The sequence below is a fragment of the Scyliorhinus canicula genome, chromosome 16 (assembly GCF_902713615.1).
Source record: "Scyliorhinus canicula chromosome 16, sScyCan1.1, whole genome shotgun sequence".
Lineage (NCBI taxonomy): Eukaryota > Metazoa > Chordata > Chondrichthyes > Carcharhiniformes > Scyliorhinidae > Scyliorhinus > Scyliorhinus canicula.
The window spans coordinates 19,499,402-19,517,771 of NC_052161.1; the positions used below are offsets into that span (position 1 = coordinate 19,499,402).

At 44.2% G+C, this 18,370-nt stretch overlaps 1 protein-coding gene across 1 annotated transcript in view; it reads left to right on the plus strand.

Annotated features, from left to right (window-relative positions):
- cacul1 (CDK2 associated cullin domain 1) overlaps positions 1 to 18,370 on the plus strand; it is a 116,379-nt gene that overhangs the window by 80,022 nt on the left and 17,987 nt on the right. The window contains 2 exon segments of the mRNA XM_038821380.1: positions 5,147 to 5,249; positions 10,974 to 11,063. Of these exon segments, the coding sequence (XP_038677308.1) occupies positions 5,147 to 5,249; positions 10,974 to 11,063 (193 nt within the window).

The following is an 18,370-nucleotide window of genomic DNA, read 5'->3' on the forward strand; positions in this document are numbered from 1 at the left end:
AAGGTTGGCACCGAACATGCTTTGAGCAACCTGCCCTGCTTCACATTTCTTCACTGGTGATGGATCTCTTCTCGACTTGCAGACAGGGGGATTCCTACTGCTGCCAGTAATTACACTAATTGACTCAATAATTCATGAGGAAATGATTCAGACCAAAAAAAGAGCAAAGCCTACCTTACAGTTGTTTTTTTTTAATAAACAATTTTATTGAGGTAGTTTTTGGCTTTTTAAACAGTTACAGACCAACAGAAAGAAGGCAAAAATGTGCCAACATCCATGTACTTTCAATACTTCAATCGTAACATACTGCACAAGCCCGCTCCTCTCCCACCGGTACTACCCACCATTTCTCCCCCCCACCCCCTGCTGACGCTCACTCTCCCGCAAAGAAGTCAATAAATGGTTGCCACTTCCGGGCGAACCCCTGTACAGATCCCTTCAAGGTGAACTTAATTTTTTCCATACCCAGGAAACTCGATATGTCTGCAAGCCACAACTCAGTCTTCGAGGGCTTTGAGTCCCTCCACGCCAATAGTATTCGTCGCCGGGCTATCAGGGAAGCAAAGGCCAAAACATCGGCCTCTTTCTCCCCCTGGACTCCCGGGTCTTCCGAAACCCCAAAAATTGCCACCCCTGGACTCATCACCACCCTTGTTTTTAGCACCCGAGTCATGATCCCTGCAAATCCCTCCCAGTACCCCCTCAGCTTAGGGCATGCCCAAAACATGTGAACATGGTTCGCTGGTCCTCCCGCGCACCTAGCGCATTTGTCCTCTATCCCAAAGAATTTGCTCATCCGAGCCACCGTCATATGGCCCCGGTGAACGACCTTAAATTGAATCAACCCGAGCCTAGCACATGTCGCGGTCGAATTTACCCTACTCAGGGCCTCTGCCCACAGCCCGTCCTCCATTTCCCCGCCTAGCTCCTCCTCCCATTTAAGTTTCAGTTCCTCTGTCTGGGACCCTTCCTCCCTCATGAGCACCTTATAAATACCCGAGACTCTACCCTCCCTTTCTTCCCCCCTAGAGACTATTCTGTCTAGGATCCCCATTGACGGGAGGCGTGGGAAAGATGGGACCTGTCTACGAACAAAGTCCCGCAACTGTAGGTACCTAAAATAATTTCCCCTTACCAGCCCAAATTTCTCCTCCAAGCTCCTCAAACTCGCAAAGCTCCCTTCCAGGAACATATCGTCCACCCTTCCCACCCCCGCCCGCTGCCATACTCGAAAGCCCCCATCCATACTCCCGGGGGCAAACCGATGGTTGTCGCAGATTGGCGCCCAAACCGACGCCCCCGTCTCCCCTACATGCCCCCTCCACTGGCCCCATATCCGCAGGGTCGCCACCATTACCGGGCTGGTGGATTACTTGGCCAGCGGTAGAGGAACCGTGACCAGGGCTGCCAAGCTGGAGCCCCTGCCTAAGCCGCCTCCACCCGCTCCCAGATAGACCCCGTACCCACCATCCACTTCCTTATCATAGCGATGTTGGCCGCCCAGTAATAATTAATCGGACTCGGCAAAGCCAGCCCTCCCTCGCTGCGGTTCCTCTCCAACATCGCCTTCTTCACCCGCGGGGATTTTCCCGCCCAGACAAAGCTCATGATCATCCTGTTAACTCTTTTGAAGGACTGTGGAACAAAGATCGGGATGCACTGAAAAACAAACAGAAATCTAGGGAGGATTGTCATCTTTACAGTCTGCATCCTCCCTGCCAGCGACAGCGGGAGTGCATCCCATCTCCAAAACTCTCCCTTCATTTGCTCCACCACCCTGGCCAAATTTAACTTGTGCAGCCTGCCCCACTCTCGTGCCACCTGGATTCCCAAATACCGGAAATTTTCCTCAACCAGCCTAAACGGTAGCCCTCTCGATCTGTTCTCCTGGCCCCTTGCCTGCACCACAAACATTTCACTCTTGGCCGTATTTAATTTGTATCCTGAAAACTTGCCGAACTTCCTCAACATTCCCAGTATACTTCCCATCCCGGCCACTGGGTCCGACACGTACAGGAGCAGGTCGTCTGCGTAAAGAGAGACCCTATGTTCTACCCCGCCCCTCACCATCCCCTTCCATCCCCCTGCGCAATCGCCAGCGGCTCTATGGCCAGCGCAAACAGCAGCGGGGAGAGCGGGCAGCCCTGTCTGGTCCCTCGGTACAACCTAAAGTACTCCGACACTTCTCTGTTAGTCCTGACGCTGGCCCTCGGGGCCTGATATAATAATTTGATCCAATCCCTCCCCGAACCCAAACCGTCCGAGCACCTCCCATAGATAGTCCCACTCCACCCGGTCAAAGGCCTTCTCGGCGTCCATCGCCACCACTACCTCCACCTCCCTACCCGCCGGGGGCATCATTATCACATTAAGTAATCTTCTCAGGTTGGCTGCCAGCTGCCTACTTTTCATGAACCCAGTTTGGTCCTCCCCAATCACCTCTGGTACGCAGTCCTCCATTCTAACCGCCAGTACCTTTGCCAGGAGTTTGGCGTCTACATTAATCAGGGAGATTGGCCTGTAGGACCCGCATGCCTCCGGGTCTTTACCCCGCTTCAATATCAGTGATATAGTGGCTTGCAACATTGTCGGTGGCAGGGTCCCTCTGTCTCTTGCCTCATTGAAAACCCTCACCAAGACCGGGCCCACCAGCTCAGAAAACTTCCTATAGAACTCTACTGGGTATCCATCCGGCCCCAGGGCTTTCCCCGACTGCATGGCCTTTAGGCCCCCCAATACCTCCTCCACTCTAATCGGGGCCCCCAGCTCTTCCACTCGCCCCCCCCCCCCACCTACTGTTGGGAAGGTTAACATGTCCAGAAACCTTTTTCATCTCCTCCGGTTCTTCCGGCGGCTCCGAAGTATACAGCTTGCGATAGAAGTCCCGGAATACCTTATTCAATCCTGCCGGGTCCTCCACTTTGCGCCCCTCCCCATCCCTCACTCTACCTATTTCCCTGGTTGCCTCCCTCCTCCTGAGTTGCTGCGCTAACAGCCTGCTAGCCTTTTCCCTATGCTTGTACACCACTCCCCTCGCCTTCCTAAGCTGTTCAACGGCCCTACTCATAGATAGTGCCCCCAGTTCCGCCTGTAGTCTCTGCCTCTCCCTGAGTAAAACCTCCCCCGGGGACTCCGCGTGCTCTTCATCTATCCGACCCATTTCCCTGACCAATCTATCCATCTCTGCCCTGTCTGCCTTGGCTCTGTGGGCCCCAATTGAAATCAGCTCCCCCCGCACTACTGCCTTTAGCGCCTCCCACAGGGTCGCCGCTGAGACCTCCCCCGTGTCATTCACCTGCAAGTAATTTTGCATACACCTCCGAAGCCTCTCACAGATCCCCTCCTCCGACAGCAGTCCCACGTCTAGCCTCCATTGCGGGCGTTGGTAGCTCGCTCCCCCGATCTGCAGGTCTACCCAGTGCGGAGCATGGTCTGAGATAGTAATTGCCGAGTATTCCATGTTCTTTACCTCCCCTATACAATCCCGGCTTAGTACGAAGAAATCTATCCTAGAATATACTTTATGGACGTGCGAGTAAAACGAGTAGCCCCTTCCTGTCGGCTGTCTATCTCTCCAGGGGTCCACTGCCCCCATTTGCTCCATAAACCCTTTCAGCACCCTTGCCATTGCTGGGAGTCTACCCATTCTGGGACACGACCGATCCAAAGCCGGGTCAAGGACCATGTTAAAGTCCCCCCCCCCGTTATTAGCCTGCGAGAGTCCAGGTCCGGGATCTTCCCCAGCACTCTTTTAATGAAGTCCACGTCATCCCAGTTCGGGGCATATATATTCACCAGCACCACTCTTCTCCCCTCCAGTCTGCCCCGTACTACCTTACAGTTGTTGAATGAATCTTGCTAGCTTGTCTAAATGTACGGCAGTGTACACTCAGCATCCTACAATACTGGATAACTCTGTTATTTATAAAAGTTAGTTGGAAACCAATTTAGAAATCGTTTTGCTTCCTCCTCTTCAAAATGGTTTCCATTTATAAAGAAAAGAGATTCTGCACGAGTCACTGATCATTTCGGTGGCACCCTAGAGCAGTGATCATTATTGGCTCGGCGGATCAAGGTCTTGTTTCTGTCCCTGCTATATACTCTGTTCCCTAGTTACTGATTTCATCTCTCTTCCCTGGCAACTGCATGATGTTGAACTAGACTGTTCAAAACCTTGATGTCATGTTTAACCCTGAGATTAGCTTTTTACTATGTATACCGGCTACCATCTAGATCACTTATTTCCATCTCTGTAATATTGCTTGGCTCCAGCCCTTCCTCAGATCATCTGCTGCTGAAACTCCTATCCATGCCTTTGTTACCTTTTAGACTTGATTATTACTAGGCCAGCTTCCCTCTGTAAACTTAAGGTCATCAAATATATGCCCATGTCCTTGCTCATACTTCTATCCCCCCTTTCCTCACTGACCAACACCAGCACCCAGTCAAGCAACACCTTGATTTTTAAAATGCTCATTCATTTTTAAAATTCCTCCATGCCCTTACCCCCTCTCTATTTCTGTCATCTTCTACGGATCCACAATCCTCGAAAATATCCCTTGCATTCCTCTAAATCAGATTTAATTTCCCTACCATTGGGGCTGTCTCTTCAGTTGCCTGGCCCCTTAGCTTACCCCCTTTAAGACGCTTCTTAAAACCTTTTTAACCAAGCGTTTTGCCATCTGTCCCTAATATCACTATTTGGTTTGGTCTCAAAATTTGGCTTTTTAACACACCTTGAGATGCTTTCATTACGTTAAAAGTACGACATAAATACTTTACATAAATAAATAAATAAATTTTTTGAGTACCCAATTTTTTCCCCCCAATTAAGGCGCAATTTAGCATGGCCAATCCACCTACCCTTCACATCTTTTTGGGGTGTGGGGGTGAAACCCACGCAGACACTGGGAGAATGTGCAAACTTCACGTGGGTCGGGATCAAACCCGGGTCCTCGGCGCCGTGAGGCAGCAGTGCTAGCCACTGCACCACTGTGCTGCTGCAGTCCTACATAAATACAAGGTATTGTTGCAGGAGCAAATCTACATAATATACATGCTGTTGCTGATGTGAAATTAATTTTCTTTTAAATTGCTGTCTCATAACATTGAATCCTGCTGATCACTTTTGTTTTCATTTTTGCAGAACAAATTTTACATTGAAACCAAACTTAACAGAGATTTGAAAGATGACCTCATAAAGTTGTTTACAGAACAGGTTGCAGAAAAGCATGTTCCTACCTTAATGCGTGAGTCGCAATTTTGTTTGCACTTTGGTTTATGGGGTTTAATTCTGAAGCTGCGATGTTTAGAATTGTACTTTTGGTATGAATTTTATCAAGTATTGTCTTCAGCCGTACTAAACAGTAACAGGAATTTGGAGTAGGTGCTCAAATGGCATTGGGTGAAGCACGCAGGGGTGTAGTGTTAATGAGGTCAGTCCATAAGAGGGTCGTTTACCAGACTCCTAAACGAAACTTTTATGGACTGACCTCATTAACACTACACCCCTGTATGCTTCACCTGATCCCGGTGTTATGTAGTTACATTGTGTACCTTTTGTTGCCCTATTATGTATTTTTGTAAATTTCCTTTTCTTTTCATGTACTTAATAATCTGTTGAGCTGCTCGCAGAAAAATACTTTTCACTGTAGCTTCGTACACGTGACAATAAACAAAATCCAATCCAATCCAAATGAGGTGCCACTCCAGGGGGATGAAAATTGTCCCAATCCTAAATCCTTTGCTGTCAGCACGTTTATCGCAGCATTTCCAGGATGTGTCTTCAGGATATACACTTCTTTAATATATGACAAAACTGTGATTTATTGTACAGCCATTGTACTGAGTAGGACAGTCAGATTGTCCTGATATGTTTCAGAATCCAGCTTATATATGTTGTCTACTTCATTTCTCTTTTCTATTCCTGAATAATTAGCAGCGAGCTTTTACTTGACTTTTGCTTTTGAACCTTGCTGCTCAGAGTATTCCTCTGTTACAAAACTGCAGTTCCATCGACATTATTCATGACGGTAGATTGCAATTAGAACTGAAGCGTAGGTGTATATTTGCTTCTGTTATTTGATGCGATCTTAAGCTCTAATGCAATTTCAGTCAAAAGGATGGATGTTTTTATGTTAAGTGAAATACCCTGCCACAATATGTACTAGTTTATTTTCATTTCCAATTATACAAGAGGACGCGAGACAATAGATCCAATCAGCAATTTACAGATTAATTTGGGTCAGTGTTGCAATTGAACTAAATTAAATTTAGTACTGCAGAATATGAAATAGAGCAGGACGGGTGAAAAAAATACCTTGCGAGTCTGAGTCATTTTCCCCCCCAGAAAATATAAAGAAACTGCTGAAAAATTAAAACTTTAACATTTATTATAAGGGAAATTGAGTGTAAATGTTGGCCAGTGTGGCTACAGCTGTAACAGGCCTTAATTAGACTGCATCTAGAGTACTGTATACAGTTTTGGTCTCCTTACTTAAAAAATATAATTGCAATAGAAGTAGTTCAGAGAAGATTCACTATACTGATTGCTGGGATAAAAGGGGTTTCATATGTGGACAGGTTGGTATCCATTGGAGTTTAGAAGAATCTTAACAAAAATAGATCCTATGGGGACTTGACAGGGTGGATGCTGAGAGGTTGTTTACCCTTATGAGAGAAACTGGAATTAGGAGACACGGTTTAAAAATAAGGGACTGGAACCAATGTCCTAGGGGGTGCTTTTGCTAACACTGTTGGGGAGGTTTTAACCTAATGTGGCAGGGGGATGGGAACCAGATTAGGAAGTTAGAGGTCAGTAAAGAAGCAGCAACTAAAGCCGGTAAGGTACGAGATAATAAACTCAATGTGACTAAGGGGAAGAGTAGACGGGGAAGAGATGATGAACGCAAAGGGACAGGTGGTCTGTCGTGCATTTGTTTTAATGCGAGAAGTGTAGCAGGTAAGGCAGATGAACTTAGGGCTTGGATCAGTATCTGGGAATATGATATTGGTATTACTGAGACTTGGTTGAGGGAAGGGCAGGACTGGCAACTGAATATCCCAGGGTATAGATGCTTCAGGAGGGATAGAGAGGGAGGTAGAAGGGGTGGAGGAGTTGCATTACTCGTCAGAGATGATATCACAGCTGTGATTAAGGAGGGCACGATGGAGGATTCGAGCACTGAGGCAATATGGGTGGAGCTAAGAAATAGGAAGGGTGCAGTAACATTGTTGGGACTTTACTACAGGCCTCCCAAAAGTGAGTATGAAGTAGAGGTACAAATATGCAGACAGATTATAGCAAAATGTAGGAGCAATAGGGTGGTTGTGATGGGAGATTTTAACTTCCCCAACATTGAATGGGATTCGTGTAGTGTTGGAGGTGTAGATGGAGCAGAGTTTGTAAGGAGCATCCAGGAGAGTTTTTTAGAGCAGTATGCAAATAGTCCAACTTGGGAAGGGGCCATACTGGACCTGGTATTGGGGAATGATCCTGGCCAGGTGGTTGATATTTCAGTCGGTGATTACTTTGGGAATAGCGATCACAATTCCGTAAGTTTTAGAATACTCATGGACAAGGACAAGAGTGGTCCGAAAGGAAGAGTGCTAAATTGGGGAAAGGCAGAGTATAACAAAATTCGGCAGGAGCTAGGGAATGTGGATTGGGAGCAGCTGTTTAAGGGTAAATCCACATTTGAAATGTGGGAGTCTTTTAAGGAAAGGTTGATTAATGTGCAGGACAGACATGTTCCTGTGAAAATGAGAGATAGAAATGGCAAGATTAGGGAACCATGGATGACGGGTGAAATTGTGAGACTAGCTAAGATGAAAAAGGAAGCATATGTAAGATCGAGGCGACTCAAAACTGATGAAGCTTTGGAGGAATATCGGGAAAGTAGGACAAATCTCAAACGCGCAATAAAAAGGGCTAAAAGGGGTCATGAAATATCTTTGGCTAACAGGGTTAAGGAAAATCCCAAAGCCTTTTATTCGTATCTAAGGAGCAAGAGGGTAACTAGGAAAAGGATTGGCCCACTCAAAGACAAGAGAGGGAATTTATGCGTGTACTCAGAGGAAATGGGTGAGATTCTTAATGAGTACTTTGCATCGGTATTCACAAAGGAGAGGGACAAGACGGATGTTGAGGCTAGGGATGGATGTTTAAATACTCTAGGTCAAGTTGTCATACGGAAAGGGGAAGTTTTGGGTATTCTAAAAGACATTAAGGTGGACAAGTCCCCAGGACCGGATGGGATCTATCCCAGGTTACTGAGGGAAGCGAGGGTCGAAATAGCTGGGGCCTTAACAGATATCCTTGAGCACGGGTGAGGTCCCGGAGGACTGGAGAATTGCTAATGTTGTCCCTTTGTTTAAGAAGGGTAGCAGGGAAAATCCAGGGAATTGCAGACCTGTGAGCTTGACGTCAGTGGTAGGCAAACTGTTGGAGAAGATACTGAGGGATAGGATCTATTCACATCTGCAAGAAAATAGACTTATCAGTGATGGCACCATGGTTTTGTGCACGGAAGGTCATGTCTTACAAACCTAATAGAATTCTTTGAGGAAGTGACAAAGTTAATTGATGAGGGAAGGGCTGTAGATGTCATATACATGGACTTTAGTAAGGTGTTTGATAAGGTTTCCCATGGCAGGTTGATGGCAAAAGTGAAGTCGTATGGGGTTCAGGGTGTACTAGCTAGATGGATAAAGAACTGGCTGGGCAACAGAAGACCGAGAGTAGTGGTGGAAGGGAGTGTCTCAAAATGGAGAAGGGTGACTAGTGGTGTTCCACAGGGATGCGTGCTCGGACCACTGTTGTTTGTGATCTACATAAATGACCTGGAGGAAGGTATAGGTGGTCTGATGAGCAAGTTTGCAGATGATACTAAGATTGGTGGAGTTGCAGATAGCGAGGAGGACTGTCAGAGAATACAACAAAATATAGATAGATTAGAGAGTTGGGTGGAGAAATGGCAGATGGAGTTCAATCCAAGCAAATGCGTGATGATGTATTTTGGAAGATCAAATTCAAGAGCGGACTATATGGTCAATGGAAGGATCCTGGGGAAAATTGATGTACAGAGAGATCTGGGAGTTCAGGTCCATTGTACCCTGAAGGTGGCAACGCAGGTTGATAGTGGTCAAGAAGGCATACAGCATGCTTGCCTTCATCGGACGGGGTATTGAGTACAAGAGTAGGACGGTCATGTTACAGTTGTATAGGACTTTGGTTAGGCCACATTTGGAATACTGCGTGCAGTTCTGGTCACCACATTACCAGAAGGATGTGGATGCTTTGGAGAGGGTGCAGAGGAGGTTCACCAGGATGTTGCCTGGTATGGAGGGTGCTAGCTATGAAGAAAGGTTGAGTAGATTAGGATTGTTTTCGTTGGAAAGACGGAGGTTGAGGGGGGACCTGATTGAGGTCTACAAAATTATGAGAGGTATGGACAGGGTGGATAGCAACAAGTTTTTTCCAAGAGTGGGGGTGTCAGTTACAAGGGGTCACGATTTCAAGGTGAGAGGGGGAAAGTTTAAGGGAGATGTGCGTGGAAAGTGTTTTACGCAGAGGGTGGTGGGTGCCTGGAACGCTTTACCAGCGGAGGTGGTAGAGGCGGGTACGATAGCATCATTTAAGAGGCATCTCGACAGGTATATGAATGGGCGGCAACAGAGGGAAGTAGACCTTGGAAAATAGGAGACGGGTTTAGATATAGGCTCTGGATCGGCGCAGGCTGGGAGGGCCGAAGGGCCTATTCCTGTGCTGTAAATTTTTTTGTTCTTTTTTCTTTGATTTCTCATTTAATAGATGGAGATTATTTTATTTTCTCTGAGGGTTGTTAGGCTGTGGCGTTTTCTTCCATCGAGAGCAGGTTTGTTGAAAATTTGTACGGCTTAGTCAGTTACTTTTTTCAAAGGTTATAGGAGGTAGAGAGGAGAGTAGGGTTGATGCTGTAATCCTATCACACATAATCATATCAAATGGCAGAGCAGGTTTGAGGAGCCTAATGATCTAATCATGCTCCTAATTCTTTGTATGCTGTAGCTTTACTTAGGACTATATACAGATTAATGGTTGATGTATTTGTCTTACAACAGTGACTATATTTCAGCATCAGTTAATTTGTTTTGAAATATTTTGGGGATTTCTTTTGATAATATACTATTTGTAAATAAAATCACAATTTTAAAGGGTCTGGTTTAGCTCACTGGGCTAAATCGCTGGCTTTTAAAGCAGGCCAGCAGCACGGTTCGATTCCCGTACCAGCCTCCCCTGACAGGCGCCGGAATGTGGCGACTAGGGGCTTTTCACAGTAACTTCATTGAAGCCTACTCGTGACAATAAGCGATTTTCATTTTTTCATTTTAGGATAAATGATTCGGGCTGACTTTTGTTCTATACATCTAGCTTCATAAAATTTATCTCAAACTGATTCATATCCACTCTGGTTGGAATAAACAAAAGGAAAATGATGGTTACCTCTCCCTCTCCAGTTTTGGATTGTGTGATACTGATACAAAACATTTCTGTCAACTACAATAATGTGGTTGCCAGGGACTCGTGTCGAATGCACACTGAAGTCTGATCTTGGCAATGAGGATTTACATCTACACGTTTTGCATTGTGTACCTTTCCTTTTTAAATGTTGGCAGTGCATGGTTCAGAGCATCTACTTTATCACACTATTAAAAAGGGAACTTTTACAATGCATTTTCTTTGGCTTGCAGTGATACCTAAGCCATGCAAGCTTGTGACCAAGCCTCTGGCAGGATGCACTGCTTTAGTGTACTCGGAATTACATCAGGATTTGGTCGGTCTTGTTGTTACCTTTCAGAATGGATTGGACTTTTAAATGTTTTCTGCAGATGGCCTCATTTAGTATTTGAATGAATAAATGTTAATCGCTCTAATTCAATTGAAATACTATAGTCTCCTTGTATTTTATCCGTTTCTTTTGGTTCTGTTTCAGCTTTACTAATAGAAGCTCAGTCAACTCCATTTAAGGTCACCCCTTCAACCATGGCAAATATAGTGAAAGGCTTATATACACTTAGACCTGGTAAGTAACAAAATGTGACAATTTTCTGTTTAAGAAAACAAAATGATTTGCGACCTGGAACATGTCTTCCCTAAGGCTAAGCTGAAGTTGTCTTTTCGTTTTTTTTATGAAGTACATTTATCAAGCCTTATTTTCTCCCTTGTTATTCTTAGGCTTAAAATGAACCATCCTACTCTTCACACCCACGGTGTTAAAATGAAGATCTTTCCCATATTGCTTCTTTGAACTCGTACTGTCTCAGAACTTAAAACTCATGGAGCTCTCAGTTTTCCTACTATAACCTACCAATCTAAAGTCTCAGCACACTGTTGTTTTACTTCCACTAGTTTTTTCATCTTATCTTTTGACCTACTCTCTTTGCCTTTGATGGAGCTCTCGTATGCCTTTGATCCTTCAATCTAGTTTTCTCAAGAACAGAAAAATATCTGTTCATACATGGAGCAGATATTACTAAAATAGATTTTAAGTGACAATTCAGTAATACTTCAAGATTTGTACAACATTGGGCGATTTTAATGGGGTCCATCGCATCCCAATGTAAAATTCAGAGACAAGTTGAAGTTGATTACACTTGTATATATCAAAATGAAATGAAATCAAATTTGCTTATTGTCACAAGTAGGCTTCAAATTAAATTACTGTGAAAAGCCCATAGTCGCCACATTCCGGCGCCTGTTCGGGGAGGCTGGCACGGAAACACAGTTAAGATTTTAAGATCAGAAGGAGAGGTGTAAACACTTGTAGTGGTTGACCCATTTTTAAAACTTGAGTAGAGCCGGAAGGTCTCCACTTACATCATTTAAATATTTTATTGAGCTGTGTAGTTTACAAATCAAAAGAAGTTAGAAGCAGCTTTGTCAACATGGGGGTTTCTTTGTGGTCCCAGGGAATCTGGAGAAAGAGCATAATATTCAACTTAAATTATTTACAAGTTGCAGAATCAGAGTAGCATTGAAGTTAAAATAATTTGTTTATATTTCTGTTTGAGAACATCCCAAAGCATGCCACATTATCATGGAGATGGGCTGTGGGAGTTCGGAGATTCTTCAATTTATCTGGCTATCTGGTCACAGAAGGCAGATGCTGTTTTGATTTGATGCAGACTACACCTCCGAGGAGAGAGCCAAGAGGCAATGAATATTAGTAGGGCCTGCTTTTAAGCAGAGAAAATATTAACTGTGTTAACCCCACTGAATGCGGATGGGGCACAATCTCCATATGCTTTTCATTAGGGATAAAACAGCTGGAACGTTTGTCTGGTTTGAAAAAATCTACATTGGTCCCCATAGTCTTGTGAAAGAAAACAATCAACAAAGTTAGCTTGGAAGCTGGGAAAAGGCAACCAGAACAAGGCGCTGGAGCATCCTTAGTCATAAAGTCTTATCTTGGAGAATAGCTGGAACACTGAGGAAAATTAAAGTCAATTCTGGAGGGCTGTGGCTTACCTATGGTTTAGTCCTTATAGAAGTAACTAAACCTTCAAGATTTAAGTAATGTAATATAAATAGTCCCAGCAGTCCCTAAGCTGCTCGCTCCTTTTGAGAGAGAGCTGACAGGTGGTGATCACCACACTTCAGGCGAGGGGCAAGGTTGAGAAGGTGGGGCCTTCATGAATTACCTCAGCCGGTACGGGAATTGAACTCCCACTATTGGCGTGCTCCGCATCACAAAACAGCCAACTAAGCTAACCAATCACCTATGAAGTAATGTGTAAGAGAATTCTTGTAATGTTGAGCTAATAGTACTTGTTTTGATTCATTCTTTTTATTTACGATAAAGCTTGCTTTTGTCTAAAAATATGAAATCTTGTGGCGGTAGTTCTGTCGGTTAATACTCGGTGTTCGGATTTCTGATTTAATGATAACAGTCTCTAACTGGATCGTAACAAACTAAAGAGCTACAAATAATATCTCATACCTATTTTAAGGTGCAAAACAGATGTAATAAAAGCCCAATTTTGGGGATAAACGTCTTTCACAATTAGGATACCTGAAAAACTACAGTTAACCCGCACAGTCCACCTCCTTGACACATGACAATGTGGCATGCTTCGGGGTGTTCTCAAGCAGAAATATAAACAAATTATTTTAACTTCAATGCTACTCTGATTCTGCAACTTGTGAATAATTTATGTTGAACATGATGCCCTTTCTCCTGATTCCCTGGGACCATGAAATAACCCCCATGTTCACAAATTTGTTTGTGCCATTTTCAAGAATCTAGGCCAGCCATCTAAAATAAGCTTTAGGCTCTTCCCAAATGCTAATGAGAGGCCTAACTCCTGTTCTAGAATATCTCAGCATGATTAGGCATCCTTGAGCTGAGCAAGTATTGGGTCCTTCTCTTGTTTTCTGGATTTGGACTACCCAGGGGCTGCCACTAAAAAGGAAAGTCTTTTTATTTTGTTTGTAAATCATAGTGGTGCCTGGGGGAGCAGGGATACCCCACCCTGTTCCATGGCACTCGCTATTGCTGGCTGCAATCACCAGCCCCCTCCCCCAACTTGCCCAATTTTCCAGAATCTACTTGAGGGGCAACTGCCAGTGAAGCTGACAGCCTAAGAATAATTTATTCAGCATGATAGGGTGCCGCAGCACAGTGGTTATGTTACTGGACTAGAAGTCGGAAGACCTGGACAGATAATCCGGGGATTGGAGTTCAAATGCCAAGTGTCAGTTAAGTAAATCTGGAATAAAAAATTATTAGTCTTGTTGACCATGAAGTTAATAGATTGTCCCAACTAGTTCACTGGTTCACTGGTTCAGGGGTGACACAGTGGTTAGCACTGCTGCTTCACAGCGCCAGGGACCCGGGTTCGATTCTGGTTTTGGGTGACTCTGTGGAATTTGCACGTTCTCCCCGTGTCTGCTTGGGTTTACTCCGGGTGCTCCGGTTTCCTCCCACAGTCCAAAGATGTGCCGGTTAGGTGGGTTGGCCATGCTAAATTTCCCCTTAGTGTCCACCGATAATGCGGGCTAGGAGGGATTATGGGGATAGAGAATGGGCCTAGATAGTGTGATCGTGCAGAGGGTTGGTGCAGGCTCGATGGACCGAATGGCCTCATTCTTCACTGTAGCATGCTATGGTGCTCATCATCATGAAAATGGAGCTCAACACATTTCTTGGTCAAAGTGTCTTGACTCCAAACAGGTATCAGGAGAAACCTCGATTGTGGGCTATTTCGATTTAATTAAATGCGTAGTGTTGCACGTTTTACTTGAGTGTATTACGCGTTTTATTGGAGTGTATTAACACGCCTCCGTTTAAAGGCCGTGTGCTTAACACTACTACAGCTCTGTGTATGTAATTCTGCTCGGAGTCGCCAGGTGCCGTATTTAGACACCTCACAAGTATACCAAGGTCAGGTTCAAAGTAATAAATCTGTACACCGATTAGTAAGTTCAAACGATTGATATTTATTATAACCAATATAATAAATACACATGCATACACTAAAGAGACTAAGCTACTTCTAAACTAAACGACTAAAATACTTATCTAAAACAGGAACAGGCAAGGTCAGGGAGCGAGGCCTTCGTCCCGTTCTTGGTCTGCAACTCTCAAAGTGTTAAAGGTCGTCAGGGTCTAGCAAGTCTGGCTCACGTAGCGATCGTTGTGGTGAAACTTACAGTTCGATGGCTGGTGGCTCAACGGCTGGTGATGGAACTGGAGTCAGGATGCGATGTATCAGCAAAGCGATGAAGACAGCAGAGAGCCGGAGCCAAAACAACAGACCGGACCATGTGCGGGGTTTACCTTTATAGGTCCCCCCAAAGTCCGTGCCTCTTCGGGGCGGTCTCTACCTGCTGTATATCGATTGGATCTTCTCCAAATCGATATTTTCCAAACCCCCCAATCTGAGGGTCGTTTCTCGATGGGTGGGGCGGTCTCTATGGTGCTTTGTGATGGATACTTATGGTGCCGTTTCGTCTGGGCGTCCACTCAAAGTATCCATTCAAACCTAAATGTTTCTATTGTGTGGGCCCAGATCTGGATCACCTCATTACTATGCAAATCGTTGTTGCCATTTACACCTTTAGCTGAGATTCTGCACCTGGCCATAAACTGGTTTCTGTGCGTGCAGAATGCTAATTAGCCTTCTGCAAACTGCTTGTCCTGGCTAAGACTGTTTTCTCCCTGCAGCCTTAGCAGTTCCTCATTTTGTAGCCCAGTGTCCATCTTAGGTGGCTACATTAGGCTTCATGGAAGGGAAAATTTAAAGGCTTTTATTTGGCAGTTGTTATTAACACCCACAAAAAACAATTGCATTTTCCGAAGAATAAATCCTGAGGAAGAGAAGACCTATGTCATTCTGTTGCCTGGATGACAATTTCTAATGGTGTTTAATTTTCTGGAGTGTTTTTAGAAGATGAATTCTAACATGATTAAATTAGGTTAATTGAGAGCACAGCTTCTCTCCTTGTTGGTTCCACTGATGCGCTTTCAGAAAAAGTGTATTTTTGTGCTGTGCAGAAGGCATAATACAGATGTGTATTTGCACAGAGCTCTAAGACTTGGTTACTGATTCCCTTTGTTTTTGTTTTCATCAGATGAAAGTCATTTTGCCCTTTATGATTTTAGTGATTTGTATTTAATGTCTTTAGTGTTAGAAAATTGATTTAATTCTATACCCCCCCCCCCCCCCCCCCCCCCCCAAATACCATAGAATTTACAGTGCAGAAGAAGGCCATTCAGCCCATCGAGTCTGCACCGGCTCCTGGAAAGAGCACCCTACCCAAGGTTAACACCTCCACCCTATCCCCATAACCCAGCAACCCCACCCAACACTAAGGGCAATTTATCATGGCCAATCCACCTAACCTGCACATCTTTGGACTGTGGGAGGAACCCGGAGCACCCGGAGGAAACCCACGCACACACGGGGAGGATGTGCAGACTCCGCACAGACAGTGACCCAAGCCGGAATCGAACCTGGGACCCTGGAGCTGTGAAGCGATTGTGCTATCCACACACAAGGCAAATGTCATCTAACCTCTGCTTGCTACTCCTGTAAACTCATTCATTAAGTAGTGCATCAGGCATATCTTCCCAGCAGCATGGAATCCAATGCATCGGCACTGTTACTGTGCTTAACCATTCAACTCGGTCACCATGGTACATGTTCCTTTTCTCTTCATGTAAGGGCCTTCCATGACGATGTACCGCCAGAGGTCAGCAGGAAGCTGGGTCATCTCATAACCATATTTCATACACTCCTGGACATGGAGACAGCAGCTCATACATTCCAGCTTCAGGTAACCTGATCCGAGTGGGGATGGGGGCAGGGAGGAGCATCTAGCGAAGCATGCAGCCCAGTTGTAGAGGATGCAGGTGCAGCCAGATGGATAAGGGTTTAGGATTGGGAGCAACCAGAACCGAGGGCCAGTTGACTTGTTTTGGGAGCTGCATTACATATTGGGCTACTTGGCTGAATTGGTGCAGCTGGAACAATGTCAAAAAGTTTGATACCATCTAGGACAAAGCCCTTCATAGATTGGGTACCCAATTCACCAGTGTAAACGCGGTTCACCACTGGTACACTGTGGCTGAAGTATGTACACTCGATATCGGATACACTGCAGAAACTCACCAATACTTCTTCAACAACACCCCAATCCTCCGGCCTCCTTCACCTCAAAAGGTAAGGCCAAGAAGTACATGGAAATATAACCACCTTTAAGTTCCCGTATAAGTTGCATGCCCTCCCAGCTGGACATGTATCACTGTTCCATCATCATTGCTGCATCAAAAATAAGGAACTCCTCCAATATTACTGGTAGAATGCCATCACCTTATCGATTGCAGTGTTCCAAGTTCGATCCATCACCTCTTGCTTGAGGGCCATGATAATGACACGTGAGATATGAGAATGGATTAAAAAATACTGCTTTAACTTGTAAAAAAATTGGAAAATATGTAGAGGATGCTAGTTGGCTTTCAGAAGACTGAATAAGTGGTAGTTAATTAACATGAGCAAATGTCAACTGCTTTGTCCTGGCAGTAATTGACAGAGTTGACATTTTATAAAGATCTCTGAACTAAAGCAGACTTGCTATAAATCTGTGGTTTGAACAAATTCTCCTAAACTCTCCCTTTATTCTTTAGGTGACCTTGAATTTATGTTTCATCAACCAGTTGAAATGGTCTCTTCCTACTTGTCTCTCAACCCATTTCTAATTTGAATACTTCTATCAGATCTAATATATCCTGACTTCTAGTTTTATTAATCACTATCATCATAGTTACACATTAGAGAATCTCTTCCAAACCTTCATGGAGTAAGTAGGTATGCAAAACTAGACACAATATTCTGTGCTCAAAATAAAAATTTGTACAGGTTTAGTTTACCGTTTGCTTTTTGAACTGTTTGTCCCATGTATCTGTGCGGAGTCGGCACATTCTCCCTGTGTCTGCGTGGGTTTCCTCCGGGTGCTCCGGTTTCCTCCCACAAGTCCCGAAAGACGTGCTGTTAGGTAATTTTGGACATTCTGAATTCTCCCCATGTACCCGAACAGACGCCGGAATGTGACGACTATGGGCTTTTCACAGTAACTTCATTGCAGTGTTAATGTAAGCCTACTTGTGACAATAAAAGATTATTATTACTTTATAGGAAATCTGATTCCTTCTACATAGCTTTACCAACTTTTTTCCACTTTTACAGATTTGTATATCTGAAGTCCTATGCGTGTCTGCATATCCCCAATGCCGTTGAGATTTATTATTGTGGAAAATTGAAAGTGCAACCTGTTTAATTCTTGTCCGGTGTTTTGACAGTGAAAATCTAAATACGCAATTTGAAATGGGAAGAAAAACGAGCTTGCTGATCTGCAGAATGTCAAACAAATTTCTTCTGTGGGCATTTAAGTGAATAATTTGAAATGCTGGCAGCAATCTAACTCTGGGAAATAAAGTGATGAGATGTTAATATTGTATAATTTGCATACTGAGTGCTTAGGAATTTTCGAAGGAGCATTGAACAGTGTTATGTTGAACAAGGTTAATTCCCTTATATTCTGAAACAAATTTACAATAAGCTTGTGACCATTCACTTAGCTACTTCATGTGATGTTTTATTTATCCTTTTGATATTAGACCAAATGTCGCGTATTATAATCACAAACCAAAAATCATGGAAAAAAATACAAAGCTGTGAAGATCAGCTAAATGATAATTTAGTATGTAATATAAGAGCAAATAAAAGTTCTCAATGTAGTCACTAATTACAATTTAGTTTGTAGCTCAGTTTTTAAAGATGGCAGCAGGAAAAGAATGGAGCAGTTATCAAAGAAGGAATACATTTTATA